General features: G+C 39.4%; 1 protein-coding gene across 6 annotated transcripts in view; it reads right to left on the bottom strand.

The window, feature by feature from the left end:
- nek7 (NIMA-related kinase 7) overlaps positions 1 to 26,927 on the bottom strand; it is a 196,794-nt gene that overhangs the window by 70,545 nt on the left and 99,322 nt on the right. For all 6 annotated transcript variants that reach the window (XM_041208097.1, XM_041208099.1, XM_041208100.1 and 3 more), the window contains 3 exons: positions 17,481 to 17,621; positions 11,946 to 12,008; positions 9,801 to 9,911 (listed from right to left, as the gene is read on the bottom strand). In XM_041208097.1, coding sequence (XP_041064031.1) covers positions 9,801 to 9,911; positions 11,946 to 12,008; positions 17,481 to 17,621 — 315 coding nt within the window. The remainder of the gene's footprint in view (positions 1 to 9,800; positions 9,912 to 11,945; positions 12,009 to 17,480; positions 17,622 to 26,927) is intronic.

Raw genomic sequence — 26,927 nt, 5'->3', positions numbered from 1 at the left:
GTTAATATTGCATCCAATTGCAACAGTTTGTTATAATTACTGTATCATTCTTAAAGGGACTGTCCCATATTTAAGCCCTATTGCAGGTGTCCTGAACTTTTCTTAAAATTTCCCCATGTTTCCTGCCTGCTCATATCTATTGCATTTCCTAACACCTGATTTCCCACCACAGCCCCTGTTGAACATGTGATTTTTCAGGTGACCAAGCTGCCTTCATTACTGAAAAAGACATTGTGTTGTTTCTACCATGAAGGCTATTTTGTGCACATGAATTTCGACCAGTACAGAAAGGCAAGTGAATCTTTCAAAAGTTTGCTTCAAGTATGAAAGATAGTCCACAAGAAACATTGCACTGTGGAGGACAGCAAGATGAAGGGCAGGCGCTTCTAAAGAACAGTACAATTTAATAAGTATATGATTACATTTGTAATCAATATTACAATAATGCAATATTTCTTTTTAATGGGGGCTTAGTGAATTTGATCTTAGCTTGAACTTTTCTACAGCAGATTGTTGGCCTACGAACTCACTTGAATGAGCAATTTTACCAGATGTCCCGTTTTCAGCACCTATGGTTCCCTTAGTTTTAATGAAAATGCTAATGCATTCACTTCTGATCATTAATACAGTGCAGTTGTATAATTGATGAAATTATTCAACTTTAACATGTCAAAATGGTGTTTTTTCATACACCACTATTTTGCTCTATATCATCTAGTCAGAGGTATAAGACATGAAGTTTGCCATTTACAAATCACAGATTTCTGATATGAAATAATTCCATAACAGTTAAATTTAAACATGCAACAAACAAAAACACCAAGCAGACTTAACCCAATACTTATTCTTACAAAGTTTTCTGGTTGCAAAATATATACATTTATAATTCAGCTATTAGGAAAACTTTAATGAGGCCTCAATACGAACTTAGAAAATGCTTACACAAAAAGAACTACATCGGAATTTTTGGCCAGGGACTGTTTTCAGAACGTATGTTTTAAATGAATTGTTAAGAAAGCTTAAATATGACAAAAAGAACTCTACTGGCCTGTACTCTAGTGAAAAGATATTACATAAAAAACAATATTCAATAACAAAGTAAATAAGTCACATTAAATATATTAAAAATGTATGCACTAAATTTTAAAATAAAGACACATGCCTGCAGGATTTAAGCATAACTGGCCAAAAATCCTTTATTTAAATCATTAATTCTGGCTGAAATATATGTTGACACTGTTACTTAGCAAATCGAGTTAATTTGCTGCTGTTGGTCTTTGTGGAATAGTACATTAAGTTGCATTAAACTTATTCCATTAAATTTAAATAAAACACTTCATTACTTTAAAACATGCACTCTCGCTTAGGGATTAAAAATAAAATATCACCAACACTGAAGACTTGAGTGTAGAAGCAAAAGTGAGTAGGAAATGTAAATTACACCAATAAACAGAACCTTCTAAGATACACATCATTGAAGTTTACTTGCTTTCTCCCCTGGCAAAAATTGCAGTAACTTTGTTCATAAAAAATGCTTTAGTTAGCTGTAATTAAGTTATGTACAACCAAATATTGCTGTTTAGGTAAAATACAATTTCTATCGTATACAATTTTAAAGGCATTATTCTATAATCAGAAAACCAGTAATATACAGAAGTGCATGTCATGTTTACACTAGTTAAAAGGGACCATGGCACATTTATGCAATATTGATTTCATTTCATTACTCTGAACATCAATAACAGTTTTGGAATGGTGCAGGCCTTTTAAAAATTAAAGTTGTTATTCATAACTGAAATCAATTAAAATTCAGTAATGACAACCACAAATATGGCTTATAATGATGGGCCAGAATTTCATGATTCCCTTGATGCCCAATAACTTATCGATTGCAGTCCTGAATAGCCAATGGCTGAGCATCCAAAAGTCTTTGGGGTATAGGAGTCCAAAGATTCATAATCCTTCAAATAAAGTTTCTCCTCATCTCAATCCTAAATGGCCATACTCTCATCCTGAGATATGGCCTATAGTCTTCAGCCAAGGGAAAAGAACCTCTCAGCATCCACAGAGTCAAGTCCTCTAAGAATCATAAACATTTCAATGAGATCACTGCACATTCTTCAAAACTCCAGAGAATACAGGCCAATATCCACTACTCAACATTACCTTATCAGACAGCCCTCTCATCCCAGGAATCAATCTAGTGACCCTTCATGGCCACCACTAAGCAAAGGATATCTTTCCTTAAGCAAGGAGATAGTACACATGTACTCCAAGTGTACTAATGTACTAAGCAAACCCAAACACGATTGTAGCAAGACTTCCTTATTCGTACACTCCAATCCCCTTGCAATAAAGGCTAGCAAACTAATTGCTTGCTGAAACTGCATGTTAACTATTCTGCGATTCATGTACAAGAACTTCTAAATCCCTCTGAATACCAACATATACCAATCATGGACCTTTTAAAAAATATTTTGCTTTTCCATTCTTCCTACCAAATTTGATATTTCCACGACTTCCCACATTATACTCCATCTGCGGCCTTCTGATCCATTCACTTATCCAATCCAAAACCTTTTGCAGCCTCTTTCTGCCCTCCTCACAACTTACTTTTCCACCTATCTTTGTAACGTCAGCGAACATGGATATATTGCCCTCAATCTCTTCATCAAAGTCACAGATATATTTTTAGACCCAAGTACTGATTCTTGTGGCATTCCACTAGTTACACCCTAACATCCAGAAAATGACTCATTTATTCCTGCTCTTGGTGTTGTGTCTGTTCACTTATCCATGCTAATAAATCTTGCCCAATCCTGATTCCTCATAACGCGCAACAACTTGATTGAAAACTTACTGAAATTCTCAATGAACTATATCGGTGGTTCACCCCACCTTATCTATGCTGCTAGTAACACCCTCAAAAATTCTCGCAGATTCGTAAAACACAATTTCCCTCTTAGAAATCATGACTCTACCAAGTCTTCCTTATTACCAATGTCAGGCTAACTGACCTCTCTCCTTTCACTAGTCAACAGCAAGGTTACATTTGTGACCCTCCAATTCACAAGGATTGGTCTAAAATCCACGGAATTTTGAAGATCAGAACTAACGATTACAGCACCAGTCTGTCCAGCCGTTCCTCATAAGATAACCCCACATCTCAGGTGTCAGTTGATTCTCATTACACAACACTAGATCCAAAACAGCCTGTTCCCAAGTTCTTTCCTTGACACATTGTTCTATAAAACTGGCATTAAAAAAACAGGCAAAAACATGCCATGAGCTCATCCTTCAACCTATTTTTGCTAATTTGGTTTGTCCAGTCCATGAGAAGACTCAGGTACCAAGAAGATTGCATTCCTTTTGTTATACGACTAATTTACTGATTAATACTCTGTCTAATACTATTATTATTGCCAGTGCTTCCTGCCCTTGGTTATTTCATAGCTCCAGCCACACTGATTCTGCTTCCTGATTTTCTGGGTTAAGGTCCTTTCTCCCCACAGCCTTAATCTCAACCTTTATTATTTGAGCTACTCTAGCTCCTTTATAATTTCATATATATTTTCTAAAAGTTGAATATTTAGCTTTTAGTTCCAACCTCAGTCAGCAGTCAACCACATCTTTCTTACAATTACCAGATCAAACCCATTTATCTCTATTTGTGTCCTATTTGTATCAGTTCAAATTTCTATCAACTATCATATTCAATTTTCCAGAACACAGGTCCTAGCTTGGACTAAGTGGAACCTGTTCCAACAGAACAGTGCCATCTTTCCACAGAGTTGGTGCTGGTGACTGAATTAAAAATCCTGCCTTTCAAGCCATGTTTTCAGCCACACTGTTTGCTCCTGTACCATTTTGTACGTAGCTCAGGTAGATTACTACCTTTGAGGTTCTCCTTTTTATATGCGGGCCCCAGCATATCAAATTCCTTCCGAGAACCTATATTTGTATTTCTATCTATGCTGTTGGTTCCTACACTGGCAACAATTGGATCCTTTCTCACTTTCACAGAATCACAGAATCTCAGTGCAAAAGAGGCCCTTCAGCCCATCGAATCTGCACCGACACGTGAGAAACACCTGACCTACCTACCTAATCCCATTTACCAGCACTTGGCCCATAGCCTTGAATGTTATGACATGAATGTGATGTGCCAAGTGCTCATCCAGGTACTTTTAAAGGATGTAAGGCAACCTGCCTCCACCACTCTCTCAGGCAGTGCATTCTAGACCGTCACCACCCTCTGGGTAAAAAAGTTTTTCCTCACATCCCCCCTAACCTCCTGCCCCTCATCTTGAACTTATATCCCCTTGTAACTGACTCTTCAACTAAGGGGAATAGCTGCTCCCTATCCACCCTGTCCATGCCCCTCATAATCTTGTACTCCTTGATCAGGTTGCCCCTCAGTCTTCTCCGCTCCAACTAAAACAATCCAAGTCTATCCAACCTCTCTTCATAACTTAAATGGTTCATCCCGGGCAACATCCTGGTGAATCTCCTCTGCACCCCCTCCAGTGCAATCACATCCTTCCTATAATGTGGCGATCAGAACTGCACACAGTACTCCAGCTGTGGCCTCACCAAGGTTCTATACAACTCCAACATGACCTCCCTACTTTTGTAATCTATGCCTCAATTGATAAAGGCAAGTGTCCCATATGCCTTTTTCACCACCCCACTAACGTGCCCCTCCGCCTTTTGAGATCTATGGACACACACGCCAAGGTCCCTTTGTTCCTCAGAACTTCCTAGTGTCGTGCTGTTCATTGAATACTTTCCTTGTCAAATTACTCCTTCCAAAGTGTATCACATCACACTTTTCAGGCAATATCCTTAAAGGCAACACAGTCTTTAGGATTCCATATCACAGCTATAGAGCACTTTAGCTATCTACCTGACGATACTATCCTCTACCACTATCATATTCCTGTTCACTCCTAATTGAATCGTCTCCTGTACCAATGTGCCATTGTCAATTGGCCCACCCTTCCTGGTGCCTTTGATCTCATCAACACCAAAGCTGTGAAAAGAGGTCTCCACTTAAACCTGAATAGGACCAGTGTTCTAGCAAACTGAGTATGATAGCTGATCAAACCGATCAGTGCCACACCAGAGTAATTACTTAGCATCTGTTGGAAAATGGCAAAAGGCCTACTCATTCACCACTGTATCTGCAGTCACTTTATCTGCAGGAATCACAGTTACACCCTCCTGTCTCAGACCAAATCTAAACCACTAGCTAACCTGAAGGGTGTGACTGTCACCTGGGTCAAATTTGTCAAGCTCACTCTCCCCCTCCTTGATGCATTGCACATCTGCACCTTGGACTTTTATTATTATTCATTTACAGGATGTTGGTGTAGCTGGCCAGGCCAGCATTTATTGCCCAACATTAATTGACCTCAAGGTGGTGGTAGTGAGCTGCCTTCTTGAACTGCTGCAGTCCCTGTGGTGTAGGTACACCCACAGTGCTGTTAGGAAGGAAGTTCCAGAAATTCTGACCCAGCGGCCAGAAACTCAGCTGGACTAGCCATATAAATTCTGTGGCTACAATGGCAGGTCAGAGGCTTGGAATCTTGCAGCGAGTAACTCACCTCCTAACTCCCCACTGCCCACCATCTACAAGGCACAAGTCAGGAGTGTGATGGAATACTTTCCACTTGCCTGGATGATTGCAGCTCCAACAAAACTCAAGAAGCTCAACACCATCCAAAACAAAACATCCCACTCAATTAGCACCTCATCCACAAACATTCACTCCCTCCAACACCCACACACATTGGCAGCACTATGTGCCAGCTACAAGATGCACAGCAGGAACTCACCAAGGCTCCTTAGGCAGTACCTTCTAAACCCATGACTGCTACCACCTAGAAGGACAAGGCCTGCAGACACATGGGAGGGAACATACCACCTGGAAGTTCCCCTTCAGGCCACTCACCATCCTGACTTGGAAATATATTGCCGCTCCTTCACTGTTGTTGGGTCAAAATCCTGGAACTCCCTCCTAATAGCACAGTGGGCGTACCTATACCACATGGACTGCAGCGGTTCAAGAAGGCAGCTCACCACCACCTTCTCAAGGGCAATTAGGGACAAGTAATAAATGCTACCCTAGCCAGTGATACCCACATCCCATGAATGAATAACAAAGAGAAACTGCTCATTCAGCTCAATATAATTATTTTGTATTCAAGCAATCACATAATTGATTGACTTAATCGTTATCTCCTTAACTACCTTGCAGTTTTAAGACTTTCAAGTATAATCGAGAACTTTAAGAGTAAATTTCAGTTTGACCTATTCACCAACATTACCAGAGAGTTCCACTCTCCCCAAATCCTCAACTTCTCACACTTGTCAAGCAACACCTTGATTTGAACATTCTCATCCTTGTTTCCAAATCCATGACCTCATCCCTCCCTGTCTCTGTAATCTTATCCGGCCCCACAACCTTGCGAGGTATTTGTGCTCTTCTAATTCTGGCCTCAAGAATCTCCAAATTTAATTGCTCCATCATTGGTGGCCGTGCCTTCAGTTGTCCAGGCCCCAAGTTCTGGAATATTCTGCCTGCAGTCTCTGCCCCTCTACCTCGCTTTTCTCCTTTAAGACATTCCTCAAAATCTAACTCTTTCACCAAGCTTTTGGTCATCTGACCCAATATCTCCTTATATGGTTTGGTGTTGTATTTTATTTTATAATGCTCTTGTGAAGCACCTCGGGATGATTTATTATGCTAAAGACACTATTTATGATGCACTCAGTTCATGAGTGCTCTCTGGCTTAGCTCCTCAACAAAATGATAAATTTTAATTATTCCAAAACAGCCTCTCTGGCAGTGAAAAAAATAAATGCAAAGCATCAGTCCTTGAAATTTTAATTGCTGCAGATTTTATTTCATTTACTACTTTCTCTTTCTGTCTCTTTTTCCCTCTTAATCAAATCTTTACTTCCCTCTCTTTATTTCACTTTCTGTTTTGACATTGAATTCACAAGTCTAACTTACAATTCCTGGTTCAGACCATGTTGTTTATTAACAATACTTCCATCTGATTGCTTAAGGAGACCACAATTGCTTGCTCTGTTCACACAGGTCCCAGATGTCCTGCAGAGGGGCACTGGACCATACAGGTATCTAATTTATAGGAACTTCCTATGCAAAAGATCATAGAAATTAATTGGGAAAGGGCAAATCCTTTTGTCACTTACAAAAAAATTCAGACCGAATGCGTTGAGTTTCCACAAAATTGTCTTGCCCAAATTAAAATATTCTGTATATATATTAAGGACTTTTACTCAGACAATGCTGGATAAGTTAGACTAAACTGTGACTGTAATTACTGGAGTGTTGTTGATAGTTTTATTTCAACCAAGTTTTTCAGGTTTATGAAAATGATGAACAACACAAGTGAAACCTCCACAATGGCTTGAAGTTCATTATACCAACTTAAGAAGCTTGGGTTTGAGGATACCTAGCTAAGTAATAAGTAGTAACGTACTAAGACTAGGCAATTGCACAATGAAGTCCATTGTTATATTCAACAGATCATCCTACACCATTTCCATCAACTGCAGGATGATGCCACCACCCTGTGCAAGCACACCTTTCCTCCATGTCACCCATTCTACTCCTCAATCATCCCCAACATCCACATCCCTTTCCAGGGTACCTTCTCATGCAAACGTCAGAGATGTTACACCTGCCTTTTCATCTCCTCTTTTCCCACAGCCCAGGGTCCTGTACACCCCTTCCAGGTGAAACAGCAATTTTCATGTATTTCTTTCCATTGAGATACTGTATTCGCTGCTCACAATGCAGTCTCCTCTACGTGCAGACACAAAACAGAGACTGGGGGATCAATTCGCTAAACACCTCTGTTCAGTGCGCAAATGTGGCCCTAAGCTTTTGGTCACTTGCCATTTTAATTCTCTTTCCACTCCCTCTCTGTTCTCAGCTTCCAACACTGCTTCAATGAAACACAACACAAACTTGAGGACCATCACCCAATCTTTCGGCTTGGCACTTCAGGGCCTTCTAGGTTCAACGTTGTGATCAACAATTTCACATCATAACCACACCCCCATTTTTGACCTGACAGCAGCTGTTGGCAATGAATCTGCTATTCCCATTTACACCTCCTCCAGACCATTTTTGTTTAATTTATCCCATTACCATCCCCCTTTGCCTTGCAACATCATCCCTTTTATCATTTAATCTCTCCTGCCTTTTAGTCTATAAAGGGCTTCCGTTTTGTTCTTTCCTCCCCTCCTCTCCTTCCTTACCTCTTACTTATAAAAACTGTTACATCTTTAACTTTTCCAGTTCTGATAAAAGGTCATCAACCTGAAATATTAACTCTTTCTCTGTCCACCAATGCTGCCTGACACAAACATTATCAACATTTTCTGTCGATATTCACTTATTACACTACGTCCTTCAAAACATCTGTAAAAATTCCAGCTGTCCATTTAACAAATTTGAATGATTATCTGTTAATCCAGAATCCAGGATTTAAATTAAGGGCAAACTTGGTCCAACCTACTGTAAAACTGAGATTATTACAATATTAGAATTGGGATTCATTTTGGTCAACGCTCTAGAAAGTGTAACTCTTCAACAGCAACCATCAAACTATAAAAAAGGGAAGATATCTGCTGCCATTAGTGAACTAATGGTTTGAGTCTGAATCCTTATCCTTTCTCATTTTAGAACTCTCATCGGAACCAACTCCAAGAATTGTCTTCATTAAAACTTATATCAGGGATTTCCTCTATGTATGGATGGGGGAATATGGTGGGGAGGAAAATTCTCCGGTCAAGTGGATCCATAGGACACATTGGAATGCTAACCCTTCATCGCGACGCAAAGACTAAGTTCTGAGAGCTCACAAGTGTTGCTAACTGCTTTGAGAACAGCGACAGATAAGCACTTGTGAACCTTTGCCTCTAGTCAATTCACGTAACTTCTAGTTGAGACTATCCCTTGACAATATTTACACAAGTCCTCAAAATGCAGCTGGTATTACTATTTACACTTATACATAACATAGTTGGGGCCAGCATCTTGGGTGCTGTTGCGGCTGTTTAAAAATGAAAAACCTACAGTAAATTAGAAAAATAAAGTCTGGTACTTTACAACAAAATGCAAAATAGTTTGCATACTCCAGCCAGCATCACTTCAAATGCATGTTGCATTTCAACTCGTTTGTAGTCACTTTTGCTTGACTGTGTTTGAAAGACAAATACCTAGTATGGAAAACTCCTACAATATATGACAAAGTTTATAAACTTTCTAAAGGCAATAGTAGCAGCTACCTTTAGATTTCAAAATTACTTAGACATACGACACAGTTCAGTAAAAGAATGTATTATCAAAAGTTATTTTTTGTGGGACAGGGTGAAGAAAAGTATGTTTAATAATGGCAGATACTTCAATCCATCCCAATAACAAAGATAACAGCTACATGATAGAGCATTCTGTTAAGGACAGAAACTACTCAAGGGTCTCCAAGCTGGCAAAAAATTTACATTTTTACTAGAGAATGTCAAAGAAATGTATTTTCTTCCACAAAAAAAGGAGGTTGTACTTTGAAAATTAAGTACTCTCCAAAGACATACCTTCCCTTGAATATATTGTCTTCTGTAGGTTATACCATCGTACACATTTTACAACAGCTTTAATAATACTCATGAGACTTGGGACTTAATGATGATACAACATTACATAAAAACTCTCATTCCTTACTAACATGAGTGAAAGACAATTATATGAAGTTAAAAGTTCTTACCTTTATCATTCTAGAAAGGTCTCCAGCATCTGCCAGTTCCAATACAATGTTTAGCTCATTGTCTTCAATGAATGATGCAAGGTATTTTATTACATTTGCATGGTTCAATTGCTGTGAAATACATACACACAAATTATTTAATTGATTATTTGTCATAGTGGATTTTCACAGCATCCACAATTCTCAAAAGATACAATTTAATCAATTGCAATGTTAATCTTAATTGACTAGCCAGATGAAAACATGATACCAGTCTTAAATACCTTTTGGCATTCTACACACCCAGTTTCTTTGGTCAGCCAAGATGTTTAAGTTTTAGTTAAATTCTGCCACTCTCCTTGTACTAATTGTGCTGTTGCAGTGATAGGATTTAATTGAGTCCTGCATTCAAATCTCTATGCTGTGGAGAGTAAGCAGAGTAACTATCCTTGGGGAGAAAAAGCCATAAAATAGCATCACTATTTGACCACTTTTGTGCAGTTCATGATGGTAGCCTGTATGTAACATTAGTCAAAGTCTGGTAACGTGGACCACCACCACAGGCAGGATTTTTCAGATGGCAAGGTTTCTTGTCCTGCCACCTGAAGAGCTCGCAGAGAATGCATCCCCATCCATCATCGCAGCCTGCAGCCATTTAACGCTTGGAGGTGGGATTTGTGCCTGAGTGAGGGGCAGAAGTCCCACCTCAGGGAGCTGCCGGTTAATCCGATTGGCACTACTGGGACCACAGAACTGCCAGCCAAAGGCAGCAGTGGCCTGGATACTGGGAATACAAGCAGTCCCCAGATTCCAAGTCCAGGAGTCCAGGACTAGGTAAGTGCAGGGGGCTCACAGTGGGGAGAGGAGGTGAAGCCTGATGAGGGTGGGGGATCTTGATAGGGAGGCCAGAGGGGAGGCCTCCCTTCACACCCAAGGCCCGAGCAGGGTGACCGGCTAGGCTTCCCATGCCACCCCTGAACTCTTACTACCAGCCTCAAAGCTGAGGCTGGGTGGGAAGTGGTTCAGAAGTGGCAAATAATTGGTCTCATAAGGACCTCAACTGGGTGACAGTAGGTAGGACCCCCAGGCCTTGCCCGCCCGCCATAAAAGCATGGACAGATCAGGGGTGACAGTGGCAGGAAGACCACCCAGGGAATTTTACCACCCCACCCCCACCACCTGCAAACCCACCATGGGGGTGGGGGGGAAGACTGTAAAATGCTGGCTCATGAATGAGGCATTGATGTGGAATATAAAATAAACCCTGGCATAATTGTAGCTGTGAAGGTTACTGTATATTTGAAATCTACCCAGTTTTTATGTGTAGAATCATGTGATTTGTTTTTCCATGTCTGAACTTGAATGTGGATTTAACCACTTTGTCAATTTCTACAATTAATGAACCAAAACATCTGCAAAAATTCATAGCACTAAAGACAAGCCCACATTCTACTGAATTTATTTCAAACTATGTGGAACTCATAACTACTTAAAAGGTAAATAAAACATATAGTTAAACTAGCTAGACTCACGTTTTTATTAAATCATTAACTTATAAACCAGTTAAGTTTTAAGCAGTTGACAGGGGAGAGAAAAATAAGTTGAAAAAAAAAAGATTACGCCCATCCCTAAAATGATTATTCTTTATGGGCAGTGCTCTGCCTACAACAGTTAGCCCATACAACATTAGTGTTGCATTGAAAGAGATCCTATTGAAAAAGAGAGCTGTAATTGTCATAACCATAAGGCAAATCCAAGTGTACTGTTCACTTTGATCGTTTTGTAAATATTTTAGAAACCTAGTTGTCACAGATTAACCCCGAAAGTGGTCACTGGCATGCATCCAATTGAATAAGAGAGAGTACTAGATCATGATCACAACGAAAACTGTCACAAGCATTAAAGGCTTACACTGTCAGCAGTATGACACATTTACTGACGTGGTTCTCCCAAAATTGTAATCGCCAAACTATTAGTTGGAGTCTACAATGTAATTAGTTTTAAGATAAAATATTGTACAAGTATCTTCTGCAGTTGTTTTGGTTGTTTATGTAATTAGGTTACTATCTACTAGAGAACTAACTCCAATGACATAAATATAAAAAGAAATACTTAGAATTACCTTGCCTCCAGTTTGTAACCTGGTTTTCTTGCCCCCATTCTTACCTTTAAGAGGTCTATTTCTTTGATGCAATCTTGACGAGCTTTGGCATCCATCATTTCAAATATCTGGAAAGAAATAGTAACTTAAGTATTCCTTTTCATATCTCAAACAGAAATAATAAAAACAATACAAATAGATTTATTCTCCTTTCTTGACATCACGAAGACCTGCATTTTCCTTTGTACTAGAACACTGGTTCAAAATGAAGCGAGGATGCTAATTCTTATAGAAGCACACACCGCAAAAAATGTACAGAGCAGGATTTCAGTAAATAAAATGATGAACACAAAAATAACTTTGTACTGATCAACATGGAGAAAATCATATATACGACTTGGAGATAGATTTCATAGCAATGCTCAAGTTTTATGTTACACTCAAAACACTCGAGCATCTTATATTGGAAGTCAGACGTATGCTGTTGCAATGAAGGGGTTTAACATTGGTTTACAACTCCATTTTATGGATTTGTAAAAGAGTTACTAATATATCATCTCAAACAGGGTAGGGCTTTTGTCAATTACCTCTGGGAAGAGAGTTTTTTTTAAATCATTTTCCTTTCCCACCTCAAGTAGATATATTTTCTTATACATTCCATTCACATACCACATTTGAATAAATAATTCTGTTCAAGTAATAAGGGGCAGCAACACTGCACATTTCTGAATACCTGCTCAGTTGCGCATTTTTCTTAGTGCACGCCAAAGTTATAAAATAAAAAGACTTGCATTTGAAAAGATATTTAAAGGGTTTAAATTGACAAAGATCAAACTTCTATACATCTTTCCTACTTTATCAAGTATCTGCACTGCAGTGTCACTAAAAGCTTTTGCTTCAATGTTTAAATTCAGGAACTTATTTTTCAGAGCCTGACTCCAACTCAAACTTGAATAGGGGACAATCTTTCAAGATTTGGAACTGTTAACATGAACAACAGTTAACTTTAATCTCAGTGTATAAACAGAGAGAGACGCAAGCTATAAAAGCCCCAGGCTGGAGGGTCTACTTTATGTAAATGAGAGGCAGCAGGGAGTTAGATGAGGTTTGTGGGGTTGGAGGTGGGGGGGGGGGGGGTGTGTGCATGGCAGGTGGAAAATATTAAAAATAAAATTTTTGCTTTTAGCTCCAATTAAAACATCCACAGAAGTTTGAAAGATAGCAAGTATTACATTTACAGGAAGTACCTGCAGAGCATAAAACTTTAATACATTAATGGACTTTGAGGCGTTGCTCACAAGTGAGTCAAGAATCTGTACAGTTAAGAGATAAACTTGCATTTCTGTCACGCCTTTCACGACCTCAGAACATTGCAAAGTGCTTTACAGCCAACCAAGTATTTTTGAAGCATAGTCACTGGCTTATAGAGGAATGTATAGGCTGTGTAACATAACATATTATCATGGCTCTAATTTATTAATCTACTCATCTACTGAATTACAACTTACCTGCCATCTAGTGAATGCTCCTATTATTACACACCAGTGTGTCCTCTGATTTACAGTGCTGGTTAGAAAAATGGATCAATCCTTCAGCCATTTATTTATTAAGCAGAAGGTCGTTCTCTCGAATTTTGACAAATTTGTTGATCAGAAGCCATTTTCTGGCTTGAACTTTTGTGGCTGTTAACAATGTTACTGATAACCTTTAGATATTTTCCATCCTAAACGTGAGCCAGTCTTTTTGAGACACTGTTGAATCTAACTTGTTTTTAAATTTTAGGTCTCCCATTTTTTTTTCAGAATGGCCTACAAAAATTCTGTACCAACTGCGTCTTGCTCAGAATGTATCTTGTGAATATATTCAGAGTATCTTGTGCATCAGCAACCAATTTACTTTGAGATGAAACAAGTCGAATCATAATTAGTTGTGGTAACACAGAGGCTACATTGTTAGACCAATAATCCAAAGAATGAGAGTTCAAGTCCCACCATGGTAATTTCTAATGAGTCTATTAAACAAATCTGCGGGGGGCAAAAGAGCTGGGATCAATAAAAGTGGCCTAAAAAACCTCGATGGTTCACTAATGCCCTTGAGCAGAAGAAGGTGAGAACATTGCAGATGCACTAGCTACAATCTTCCAAAGTTCTCTCATTGTGGGATCTCTTCCTTTAGTTTGGAAAATTGTGCATTTCACACTGCTATTTAAGAAAGGCGAGAGGGGAATACCAGGAAATTATACTAGTTAGTCCATCAACATTTGGTTGGAAATCATTAGAGTCTATAATTAAGAATAGGTTGACTGGATATCTTGAAAATTTTCAACTGATCAGAGAGCCAGCGTGGAGTTATAAATGATTGGTCATGCCTGACGCACCTGACTGAACTTTTGAAGAGATGACCAAGTAGTGGACAGAGGAATGTTATGAATGTTATTTATATGGACTTCCTGACAGCAACTGACAAAGTGCCTCATATGACAAAGTAAGCTGAAGTCGAAATCCATGGCATTGGAGGCAAATTATTGGCCTGGTTAGAAAATGGCTCAGAGGCTGGAGACAGAGTGGGGAGAACGAGCAGATGCACTAGTTAACAGGATGTGATTCACGGTTTCCTACAAGGTTCTGTATAGAGGCCTTAACTACTCGCCATATTTATTAACAACTTAGGTTATAGGACAGAATGCCACTTATCCAAATTTGCAGATGATGCAGAAAAAAGGCAGCATTGTTAGCAGTGCAGATGGAAGCGTAAAATTACAAAGCAACATGATAAAATGAATGGGCAAAACTGTGGCAAATGGATTTCAATGTAGACAAATGTGAGGTCATCTACTTTGTACCTAAAAAGGATATAATAGGGAGTTTCAAAACGCTGAAAAACAGAAAGCAGTGGAAGTCCAAAGATACCTGAGGGTCCAGGTACACAGCTCATTAAAGCATCATGAACAGGTGTAGAAAGTAATCAACAAGACTAATGGAATGCTGGCCTTTCTTTCCAGAGGAATAGAATTCACAGGGATTGAGGTCATCCTCCAGTTATACAAAGTCGTGGTCAGAACACACCTGAAGTGCTGAGAGTCATTCCAAGCACCACACCTTAAGAAGGATAAACCAATCCAACCACCTCCATTTCATATTCAATTCCCACCATCAACATCAACTCAATTACATCAACCACATAAATGCCATGGCTACTACAGCAGGTCAGAGGCTCACAAGAAATAAAGGGAGGAGATCATATGGCCCGTTGAGTATGCTCTGCTATTCAAGACGATAATGGCTCATCTTGGGCTTCAACTCCACTTTCCTGCCCATTCCCCATATCCCCTCAATTCCGTAGGGCATCAAAATCTGTCTATCACAGCCTTAAACGTATTAAACAATGGAGCAACCACAACCTCTAGGGTAGAGAACTCCCAAGATTCACAATCCTCTGAAAGAAGAAATTTTTTCTCATCTCAGTCCTAAAAATTTGGCCCCTCATCCTGAGACTGTGCCCCTAAGCTTTAGAATACCTAACCAGCAGAAACAATCTCTCAGCGTCTACCCTGTCAAACCCCTTCAGAATCTTCTATGTTTCAATGAGATCACATCTCATTGTTCTAAACTCCAGAGTATAGACCCAATTTACTCAACCTCTCATAGGAGAACTCCCACATTCTAGGGAACAATTTAGTGAGCCTTCTTTGTACTGACTCCAAGGCAAGTATATCTTTCCATAAATGTGGAGACCAAACCTGCATATGGTATTCCAGATGTGATTTCACAAAAACCCTCTCTAACTGTAGCAAGATGTCTTTATTCCCATTCTCTGATCCCCTTGCAATAAAGGCCAACACACCATGTGCTTTAATTGTTTGCTGTACTCGTAAGCTAATTTTCTGCTTTCTTGGTGGTACAAGCAAGCCCAAGTCTCTCCGAACATCAACATTTCCAAGTTTCACAACTTTAAAAAAAAATTCTGCTTTTCTAGTCTTATTACTAAAATGAGCAATTTCACACTTCCTCATATTACACTCCATCTGCCATCTTGTTGCCCACTTACTTAACCTGTTATCTCTTTGCAATATCTGTGTCCTCCCCACATTTTACAGCTTACCTTTCCGCCTGGCTTCATATAATCAGCAAACTTAGATACATTACTCTCTGTCTCTTCATCTACATCATTAATGTAGATTAATGTAGCCGAGGTCTCAGTGCTGATCCTTGCGGCACTCCACCAGTCACAGCCTGCCAACTTGAAAATGCCTAGTTTATACCCATGCTCTGCTTCCTGTCCATTAGCAATGATCTGTCCATGTCAATATATTATTCCTGACTCCAGAAGCCTTTATCTTGCCTATTAATCTTTTGTGAGACACCTGATCGAATGCCTTTTGGAAATCTAGGTATACTATATCTACTGGTTCCCCTTTATCTACCTTATTAGTTACATCCTCAAAATACTAACAAGCTTGTCAAACAGGGTTTCCCTTTTCTAAAGCCACGTTCACTTGATTTAATCGTACTATACTTTTCCTATGTGCATTGTTAAGACTTGCTTAAGACTTTCCCAACAATGATGTTAGGCTAACTGACCTGTAGTTCTGTTTTCTCTCTCCCTCCTTTCTCGAAAAGCAGAGTTACATTTGCCAACTTCCAACCTGATGGACCATTCCCAAATCTGAGGAATTTTGGAAAATCACAGCTAGTGCATCTTCTATCTCTTCAGCTACCTCTTTTAGAACCCTAGAGTGCAGGCCATCAGGTCCCAGGGATTTGTCGGATTTTAGTTCCTTGAATTTCCCTAATACTTTTTCTCTATTGATATGAATTACCTTAATTTCCTCTGTACTCTACAGCAAGTAGCTCATCTCCCGACTCCCCAAAGCCACTCCACCATCGAGAAAGGCACATCAGCAGTGTTATGGGGTGCTCTCCATTTGCCTGGGTGCAACGACCACAGCACTAGAGAAGCTCAATATAATCCAGGGAAAAACAGCGCACCTGATTGCAATTCATCCAGGAAACCTAAACATCTACTCTCTCCATCACCAGCATACTCTAGCTGCAGTATGCATTATTTATAGAATACACTGCAGCAACTAGCCAAGGCTTCTTCAGCAGCATCTCCATACCCTTAAAGGACAAGGGCAATTGGTACGTGGGAACACCGTCACTTCCATGTTTCCCTCCAAGTCAAGCACCATTCTGACCTGAACATATAACATGATTCCTTTATTGTTGCTGAGCCAAAATTCTGGAATTCCACACCTAACAGCATTGAGAGGGCCTTCACCAGATGGACTTTAGTGGCTCGAGAAAGCAGCCACAACTACCTTATGGGCAATAAGAGATAAGTAATAAATGCTGGCCCTGCCAACAATGACCACATCACAAAACTGAAAATAATTAAACTAATTCCTGTTGTAGCCACTGAATATCAGATCACAGCTTGACGTAACTATAAAATAAATCGAAATAAACCAACACATTTCCAAAGTTCATATTTAATTCTCATGTAGAAGTACTTGTGGTTCTTGCTTCTGACCCCTCGATTTATGGCTTTTGACTGTATTTATGGTACAGTAGTATTAAATTTCATTTAAATGTACCTACCTGGACTTTCTTCAAAGCTACAGGCATTCCATCTAAGAGGCATGCTGCTCGATACACTTCGCTAAATTGTCCTCGGCCAATCTTCTTCTCTATTTGGAAGTTCCCCAGTGTACCAAGGCCCAAATCAGGGCGCAGGGGCTTCTGTAAATATGAAGCATGCATGAAGTCAAATAGAGCATCAAGAATAAAAGAGAATACACTAATATAGAAATAAGAAAAGGCCATTCAACCACATCCATTTTTGTTATATCGACAATGATTTTGGATGTCAATCCTTAATTGAATGTGATCAAAGTTATAATTCACATTAAAAAGTATTACAATTCAAAGAATTTGGAAAATCTGGCAGAAATAAGAATTAAAATTAGCTTCTATCATTTTGAAAATTAGAAATAACACAAAATAAATACTGTGCAGATCCAGCTTGGAGATAGCCCAAAATACAACAGTATGAATCTTTCTTCAGAATTTTTTAAAGCACCTGTGTCATATATCATCCTCACCCATGAAAGCAGATAGACTACCCTGCCATTGGCACTCAAACTTGCGGCTAAGAAAGTTACAAGCTTTATTTGAGGTGCTTTCTAATTTTTCTTTCCATTTGAATGGAGATAGGGTAAAGAGAAAGTTGGCTGGGGTCTTGGCTTGACACTTCTTCCTCAAAATACACTAATTTAAGAAGTCACTTTAAGGAATCACAAGTATAACTAAAGTGTCTCATTGTTCTTTAGTGCAGTGTATGGAAGCACTAGTTTTCAGCCAAATATCATTTTTGAACATTTTCAAAAAAACAATTTCTTTTAACTACCTCAAACTTTTGACTTGCATTTTTTGAGCCACTGTGAAATGTTCATGTGTACAAGATACCAGACTTTTTTTCCTTTCAAGTATTTAACTAATTTCCTTTTGAAAGCCGTGATTGAAACTGCCTTCACCACCCTTTAAAACAGTGCATTTCTGATCACAACCGTTTGCCAGAGAGTTTCCATGAACTATGCATGATCTTTGTATCAAGAGTTGGTGGTCTTAGCACTCTACTAAACACAACATAAAATAGATGAAACAGCAGCCAGGAAAATGCTATTGAGACCTTACAAATGATGGACATGAAATCAACTTTTTAAACGATCATGTGTGATGTCTATTTGCTGCTACTATTGTGGTATACACCTTGCTGATACTCAATTTTGCTTCAAAACACTGCTTTAAATTCAAAGTTATTCTAGACATTTTAAGTTTTTCTTCCCTTGCACCACCCCTCCCCGCCAACCGACCAAAAGGAGTTTCAACAGGATACCATTATTCATCTACATAAAACTTTAAAACCATTATATACTTTACAATTTCATCTCCTGTTTCAGCCTCCCCCAAATCTGTCTGCTTTGCTTCCTGCCTTAGTCAATGCCAATCTCATACTGTTTCTCTTCCCTAGCATGTCTTGGATCCAGTCATCATTTCTCAGCCTATTTGGATATTGGATCTCTGCCTTCTCATCCTCTCTCCCACTCCTGCCCTTGAATCCTTCAACTCTTTCACTCCCTGAATCTACACAAGGATCTGATAGGTAGCTTTTGAAATAAATATTTAACAACTATCTTCAAGCCTTAGTTAACTCTTCATGCTAAAAACATAAAACTCAAACATATAGCCAATCTACCATCATCTGAAAAAGTTTATGATCAATGTTTCTTGGAAATTAGGTTTTGAAAAAGGGTCCATACAGAAACATTAACCTATCTTTTTTTAAGATGGTCTCACCTTTCCGATCTCTCTAATCTCTTCCAGTTCCATAACCCTCCAAGATATCTACGCTGCTTTAATTCTGGCCTCGTGTGCATCCCCAATTTAATTGCCCCACCATTGTTGACCGAACCTTTAGGTGCCTCGGTCCCAAGCTCTGGAATACTCTTCTACCCCTTCCACCTCTCTACCTTGCTTTCTTCCTTTAAAAAACTCCTTAAAGACTACCTCTTTGCCCAAGCTTTTGATCTTCTGACCTAATATCACCTTATGTGGCTCAGTGTCATAGTTTGTTTCATAATGCTCCTGTGAAATGCCTTGAGTCATTTCATTACATAAAGGTGCTCTATAAATATAAGCTGTTGTTCTTGTTGCTGTCACTTCAGATGCTGACAGAGTTGCTCTGTATTTCCAGCACTTGCAGTGTTTATTTAGCCACTTAAATTTTGCTTTAATTGTTTCTGACACACCTTAATTGATGCACCAACAAAAAATACATATATCGAGATTGTTCCCCATTAATTTAACATAAGAGCTTTTACTGCAAAAGAAGGAATATGCTTTTGCTAAGACCAACATTCTGCAAAAAAAAAATTTACAGAATGAGTTTTGGAAATGCCACATGACAGACAACATATGCCACAAAGGAAATTCAGTAAAGCTTAATGTTCTTTGACAGATGCAGTATTCTTGCATTTAACACAACTGCTTTATCCAGAATTTACAAAAATCATGCCATGAATTTTACAACTATCCGCTACGAACAAAGCAAAAAGTCTAATTCAATAAGTGAACCCACCAAACTATAGAAAATTCATCCTTTGAACACTTGTTTATAATTTTGCTACTCAACGCTAGATTAGATAAATGTATACCATTTGTACACCACTACTCATTAAGAGGCCTGACAACAGTTGAGGCATTCCCCAGGTTATGATCCGGATTTTGCAGTTGTAATAACACCCAACCTTTCAGCAGCCACCCTCATTACTGTGTGAAACTGACAGAAATTCTGGCATCTGCATGTGCGCAGTTCAACCCGGAAAACAAGAAATTGCAGTCAGTGATTCCTCGCTCCTCCACAGGCTGCGCTGCTGAAGCTCTGAAGAGATGCAAATTACTAAAGTGATTCAACTTCCATTTTTTAAAGTACTGCTCTTGCTGTGCAGCCCCTTGACAAAAAAGTTATGCCTTATTCAATGAGGTGTAAATGGGTTTTTGGTAAGTCGGTAAGTCATAATTCCTGCTGAACAATTTCATCGACCCTGAAAAACTAATTTTATGACATTTGTGGAATGTCAAATTTCTCCAATCCATGATAACAAGTGCATAGACTTTTCAAACAATAAGGATTTTTAAAAATGATATTTCAGCTTCTGCCCTAATCCCATATATATGCCCCAATTATTTCATTTTCTGCAAAAATTTAAAAAAAAAGAGAATGATGAAACCTGCTCCTCATTATTTCCTGGTTTGAATCTGAGAATTTGCTTGAGAACATCATTGCTGCTGGATGCCAGAGATCCCCTATAGCTGGTACCAGAATTGAATTAAATGTCAGAAGAGGTGAAATTCATGCTACAGAGCTCACCTGATCTTTGTGGGCAGCTTTCAGTATCTGTGGCAAGCAACATCAGGCCTTTAAGTTTTGCATTTTTTATTTAAGGCAAGTCTGTCTACAACTTCTCCAACTTTATATTTTCCGAAGGCTAAGCACCGACTTGATCCAAGTCTGCAGATGGCAATCTGCTTCCAAATCACCGTCCGGCACTTCTTTACAGCAATTTACTGGAGGTGAGGCATTTTCTGAAGTTTGTGGGTGGCGGAAACAAAAATCAACTCCATCACTCAGTGGCGTAATGCACTGGAAACCCAACAAAATAATCTCTCTCCAAAAACCAAAGCTTGAGCCTCTTTAGAGAGATCAATGCATTTCTGCCACGTTCCAGGTTCTCTCTCTTCTTAAACTCATCAGCAGTTGGAAATTTGTGCATGACCAAAAATGCAGTTTTCCCTCAAACCTCTTTCCATTAGATCCCCATGGACTGTAAAGTATAAAATATTGTACATTTAAAAGACAATATTGCCAAAAAAAAGGCAAGACCAATCTTGGTTTCTTTGAGTCAGCCACAGACCTCACCCCACCATGATTGTAAGGATATATATTGAGATAATAATGTCATGAACATGAGAAAGAGATCTCTTGACTTTTAGTATTTTTTTTAAAAAGGGAAGACAGATGCCACCAATTTCAAAATAGTCAATACTTGAATTAAAAAGAGTGTTTGTGACAAGATACAAAAGTAAAAACGATATTTAGGCATTTTATTTTTTGTCATTGACAATGCAGGTCTGTAAATAATTGACAGATCTGAATGCTGCCATCAGCATAGCAGAAAAAAACAAAGCAAGTATATCAGATTCAAATGAACAGAGGAAAAGAAATCAACATTTTAAATGTGTATGAGCTGCAACTGCTGCCTATCATTACAATTACAATGCATTGATAGGGAAGCGTATAAAATGTTAAAATAAATTGAATGAGTTTAAAAACAGCAAGATGTATATTTCCAAATACTTCAGAATTTATGAATTGCAGATTCATTAAGTATACCACATTTACAGCACTACTTTTGTATTTTTGGCGTATGTGATAACTTGACAAATGTTAGCATCAGCTTTTGAGGAACTATGACAACCACATGCTGAGAGCAAAGTCTCACTAATGTGTTCTGGCATGCAAGTCTGTAATCACACATTTACATATGCAATGACCTACATTTGCATGTCAGATCACACACTGTCTTGGTTTATTAAAGCCAGGCACCTCCCAGTGCACTGTGAAGACATTGGTGATATAAGGCCAGAGGGTGGTGTTTCTTGGCAGCTGAGGGACAAACTGCCACCTAGGATTAGGCTGATGCAGGCTGAGCATTAGACACTTCATTAGAGGTAATCTGTTTAACAGTGGGCAGTGTATGTAAACTTCACAGCCTATTTGCAGCACCTTTTCCTCCCATGGCCTCTCTTCAAAAGGCCAGAGTAGCTGAGCGACAGCTTGTCTCATCTGCTGCCTTGTCCTGTCATACAATTTAGACATGGAGAGCTGATGTGAGGAACAACATAACTGTACATTCCTAACCACCACTGGGTTACTTTTATTCACAATACAGTTGTTTGTTTTTTTGTTCCACAAACTTAAAATTTTATCCTAAGAGGGCTTTCATTCAGGTCAATGAAATGTGACTCAGAAAAACAATTCTTGTACCTTGTTAAATTAAGCTCTGGTGCTCATATTTAACAGGACAGAATCTGAGCTTCATTGAGTAATTCACATTTGGAGAGAGAATTATGTATCTTTCAAAAATCCATTTAAAGGTATCATGTTTACCCATATTACATTTTATAGCAGAAAAAGTTTTAAAATAATTTACAGACTTTAAGAACTGGAAAATCAAATGAATAAAAACTATTTTTTGAATTCATTAATTTCTGTTGAGACTTTAATTTATAATATAAAAAGAGTAGCAAAATAATAGATTGGAAGTACTAGATTTCAAATGTAAAAAGCCAGTATTCTTCACTAAACGAATGTCATCACAATGAGTTCTTTTCCTCCTACCTTATAGCATTACAATAACTTCTTTGTTAATTATGTTTCACTCCATTAGTTGATGACTTATCAACAGGATAAGGTGGTGGGCTACGCTAATATCAATAATGTAAGTGAGCTGCAACGTCAGTTAATTATTTTGTAAACAGGGTACTGCAATTTCAACTCAGCTCATCTCAACTAGGGAAGCCAAAAACGTACTCTATCAGGTGTTCTACCTAAAAAATAAACTATGCTCCACGTAGGAGACAGAAGCAAAGTATCTTATTCTGCATTTTGGTAAGTGTGCTCTATCAAAAATGCCAACAAAATTCCAAATTTAGCAAGAAACCTGGTGTACAGCATATCACTTCTTCAACTGACAGAACTGTAATTATAGCAGTACATATCACATGCTTCATTTCCTTGTAACTAGAAGTGTTTTTCCCAGTAAAATCCAAATATTCATGCTCCTGATCCAACTGTCAAAACAACTACCAGAGTATTGTGCAACATTTCTACTTTCTATTATTTAATACATGGACAGATATAAAGGAGGTTGTGTAAGCCTCAGCACACTGAATAAACAGCTAGGAAATTTCCCAAGACCCCACAAAAAAACGTCAACAACAGTAAACACTAAAATAAAATATGACGGGCCAGTGATGCAGGCTGTAACACAAATCACAGAGTGATGAAATTCTAAACTGGTGAGCTCTATACTCTCATTTCAAGAAATCATCAGAATGTCTGGTGTGTTACAACCTTGCAATATACCCTGACTATGAAAAGGTGGAAATCCTCTCAGAAATGCAAGGAGATTCCCCATATACGGTTCACAATTTTTAATAGTCATTTGCAATAAACAGATTGATGCTGTCTCATTTTTATGTCTGCTGATCCTTATATGATTGGGATTCTGGGAAGTATAACTGTATTGTCTTTCTAACATAGTTTACTGGACATGTTGAAAAATACATTCCAGTATGAACAGCATATAGCCTTTCAGAACAAAAGATTTCTCGCACTCCAATGCATTACTAGAATGTGCTGGAATGAAATTTCATGATGAATTCCAAGTCATCATTGTGCCATCAATGTGGCACAAAGAAGCAGCCAGAGAAAGCAAGGATTTCTTTCAAAAAAAAAAAATCACTCCCTTAAATTTTGTCAGGTGCAGAAATCAGAAGCATGGAGTAAGATGAAGTTATACTGGCTCAAACTGTTGGTGCTCGATTTGCTGAAGTAGTCAAATCACCGAATGTACAGATTTGTAGATAAAAATGCATTTATTCTATGAGGATTTTACAGATCAGAAGACTGCTGTGCACCCCATGTTAGAGTTGTCGCTCAGTATTACAACCACATGGCTTTGCTAAGTTTCTGAAGAAGGTCGGCTGCCTGATTTCGTGCAGCAATGCCAAAGGTCCATTAAAACCCTGACTCAATTATTAAAGTGTCAATCTCAAGCCAAGTATAGCGTGGCAAAACATTAACTAATTATAAAAGGCAAAGTACTGTGAACGTTGAAAATCTGAAATAAAGATAGAAATGCTGGAACACTCAACACGTCAGGCAGCATATGTGGAGGGAAAAGCAGAGTTCATGGCCCAGATCTTCTGATCCCAATAGTGACAATTCTATGATATTCGTTGTTATTGAGAGATGCAATGGAATCCTTCACTGTCGTTGGGTCAAAATCCCGGAACTTCCTCCCTAACAGCACTGTGGGTGCACCGACACCACATGGACTGCAACAGTTCAAGAAGGCAGCTCACCACCACCTTCTCAAGGGCAATTAGGGGTTGGCAATAAATGCTACATCCCATGAACAAATAATTTTTTTTAAAAATCGAAGTGCCAGGGAGCCTACAAACACTGGAACCCTGAACTTCCCATATGCCAGAAATAGCTCCGTGAGAACTCAAGCCTGCAGGAATCCATCAACATGTAAACTCGGATTGTTTGCCTGATACATCACTGTAAGAATGTAAGTAAGCGTACGCCTGTTAGAAACAACGCTGAGAGCACAGTCCTTTTAAAACAGAAATGTCTTCACACTCCTGTCACCCCCGGTGCTGCAAAACACTCGCATCCCTGGCTCACCCCCCCACCCCCCCCAACTGTCACCATTCCCCCTCCACGAAACCTTACCCACATTCCTGACTCATGCAGCCACCACCCCATCCTACACCCCAGCATCTCCAGTTCCTTAATCTCGCTGATAACAGACCAGAGCCAATGGTGTCATGGGGGGGGGGGGGGGGGGGGGGGGAACCAGGAGAAACTGGAGGTTAGTCAGCACTGCAGGGGGTGGGCGGGGGGCGGGGGGGAGTTGACCGGCATCAAGGCTAGGGGATGGAGGATGGTGAGTAGCACCAGGGATGGATGGAGCGTAGCTGGAATGAAGAATTAAGTTAAAATAACTTTCTAAAATATCTGAAGGCAGACCTCAAGGGTGAGTCTTCAGTTCATGACAACAAAGGGGCATGGCATTCACTTCGCCATTCGGCCTCCCTACTCACCTCGTCAATTGATCCATGCTGCAGCTGGACCAGGAAGCTCCCACGGCAGCTGCCGAAAACACAAGAGCATAATTTAAAATCAGCCAGAGGCATAAGCCACAGCTTCGGCAGAGGATGGGAGGGTGTTGGTGAGGGAAGGCACAGGGGGAGCCCATTGCCAAAAGTGGATCCCGTCGTAGACCAAAGAGCGCCTAAATTGAACATGTCACAATACTGTGAATAATATAATGGATAGAAAACGCTGTGTTTCATTTAAGGTTTTTGCCATTGCTTGAGGGCAATGACCTTCATTATGCTGGAAAATGTTCGATTTTAAGCAAGTACCGAGGCAGCAAAGATACGGAAATGGGCAGGGGAGGGTGGCAGTGGAGCGTGGCAAGAAGAACAAAAGGAACATCTGTGGGAGGGTGAAGGAAAAGAGAAATTAAATGGCAAAAGGTATGATGTGCAAGGCAAAAGGAGGCAGCAGTAGCACAAGTGAAGAAACAAAAGATGGGTCTAGAGATGTAAATGGGAACAGCATACTCATCCACAGGTGTCATTTAAAGACAAAAGAAAAGGAAAAAATGTAGTGGAGAGACTGGTGGAAGTTATAATCTAAAATTGTTGAACTCAACGTTGAGTCCAGCAGACTGCAAAGTGTCAAAATGTTGTAAACTTGGTGTGAAGGAGGAATGTACAAAATGCTGTCATTGTGAATGCAAACACCACAATTATAGGAATCAAAAACATGCTGGCTTCAAAAGCAATGGCTGGAATTTTGTTCCGTCAGCGAGGGTTCCAACAACGGGCCCCGGTAGCTGGGAATGACTCTGTCCCAGCCATATGTGGGACCTGCAGCTGCATTTTATGGGGGTTAGGCAACTAATTGATTGCTGTAGGGATTGCCATCCCTATTAAGAACAGCCATGCACCCCCAGGAGCTGCTGGCCAAACAGGGGGCTGGCAACTCAGCTGGTACTACCATGGAAGGATGCTTCCCTCCAACCAGCTAAATGGGATCTGGGTGTGCTGAGATCCATCACACAGGCTCCAGTGATGAGCCGGGAATGGGTAGTGGTATTGGTTAGGGACAGAAGCACTGTTGCCATGAGGGCCAGCCATTGCCACCAGGGGATCTCTTTGTGGGCCAACGATTGCCTGAAAAGGACTTGTTGCCATAATGTGAATAATACAATGGCTAGGAAATGCTGTGTTTCAGTAAATGTTTCTGATGAAGTTGAATGACAAGTCAGTTGAGTTTATGGTTAAGAAATATTTATTCGTGTGAAATGTAGATAAGCTACTGTCTTGAAATTACTCATTTACACTATGTGCTAGTAACATAAAAGTAAATTAATCATACATTTTTCAGCTACGAGTCTCCTATCTGGAGCAATGTGATATGAGGAATGTATGGACATGTCACAGGTCAGCAGTCAGCAATTTTATTTTAGCATGTTGTTGCTGTTCTCATGTTAGTGACTAAAAATAGCTCTCTCCTCTTCAGTAAAGGCAATTAAAATGTAGGATTGACAGAAACATAGGTACCTTAAGGGAAGTTTATTTAGCAAGCTACCTCAAATCTCACAAGCTAAGCTGACAGTAAAT

Source organism: Carcharodon carcharias, chromosome 16 (genome assembly GCF_017639515.1).
Source record: "Carcharodon carcharias isolate sCarCar2 chromosome 16, sCarCar2.pri, whole genome shotgun sequence".
Taxonomy (NCBI): domain Eukaryota; kingdom Metazoa; phylum Chordata; class Chondrichthyes; order Lamniformes; family Lamnidae; genus Carcharodon; species Carcharodon carcharias.
Note: the sequence above shows the minus strand (reverse complement) of the source record. Positions and strands in the feature narration are given on the sequence as shown.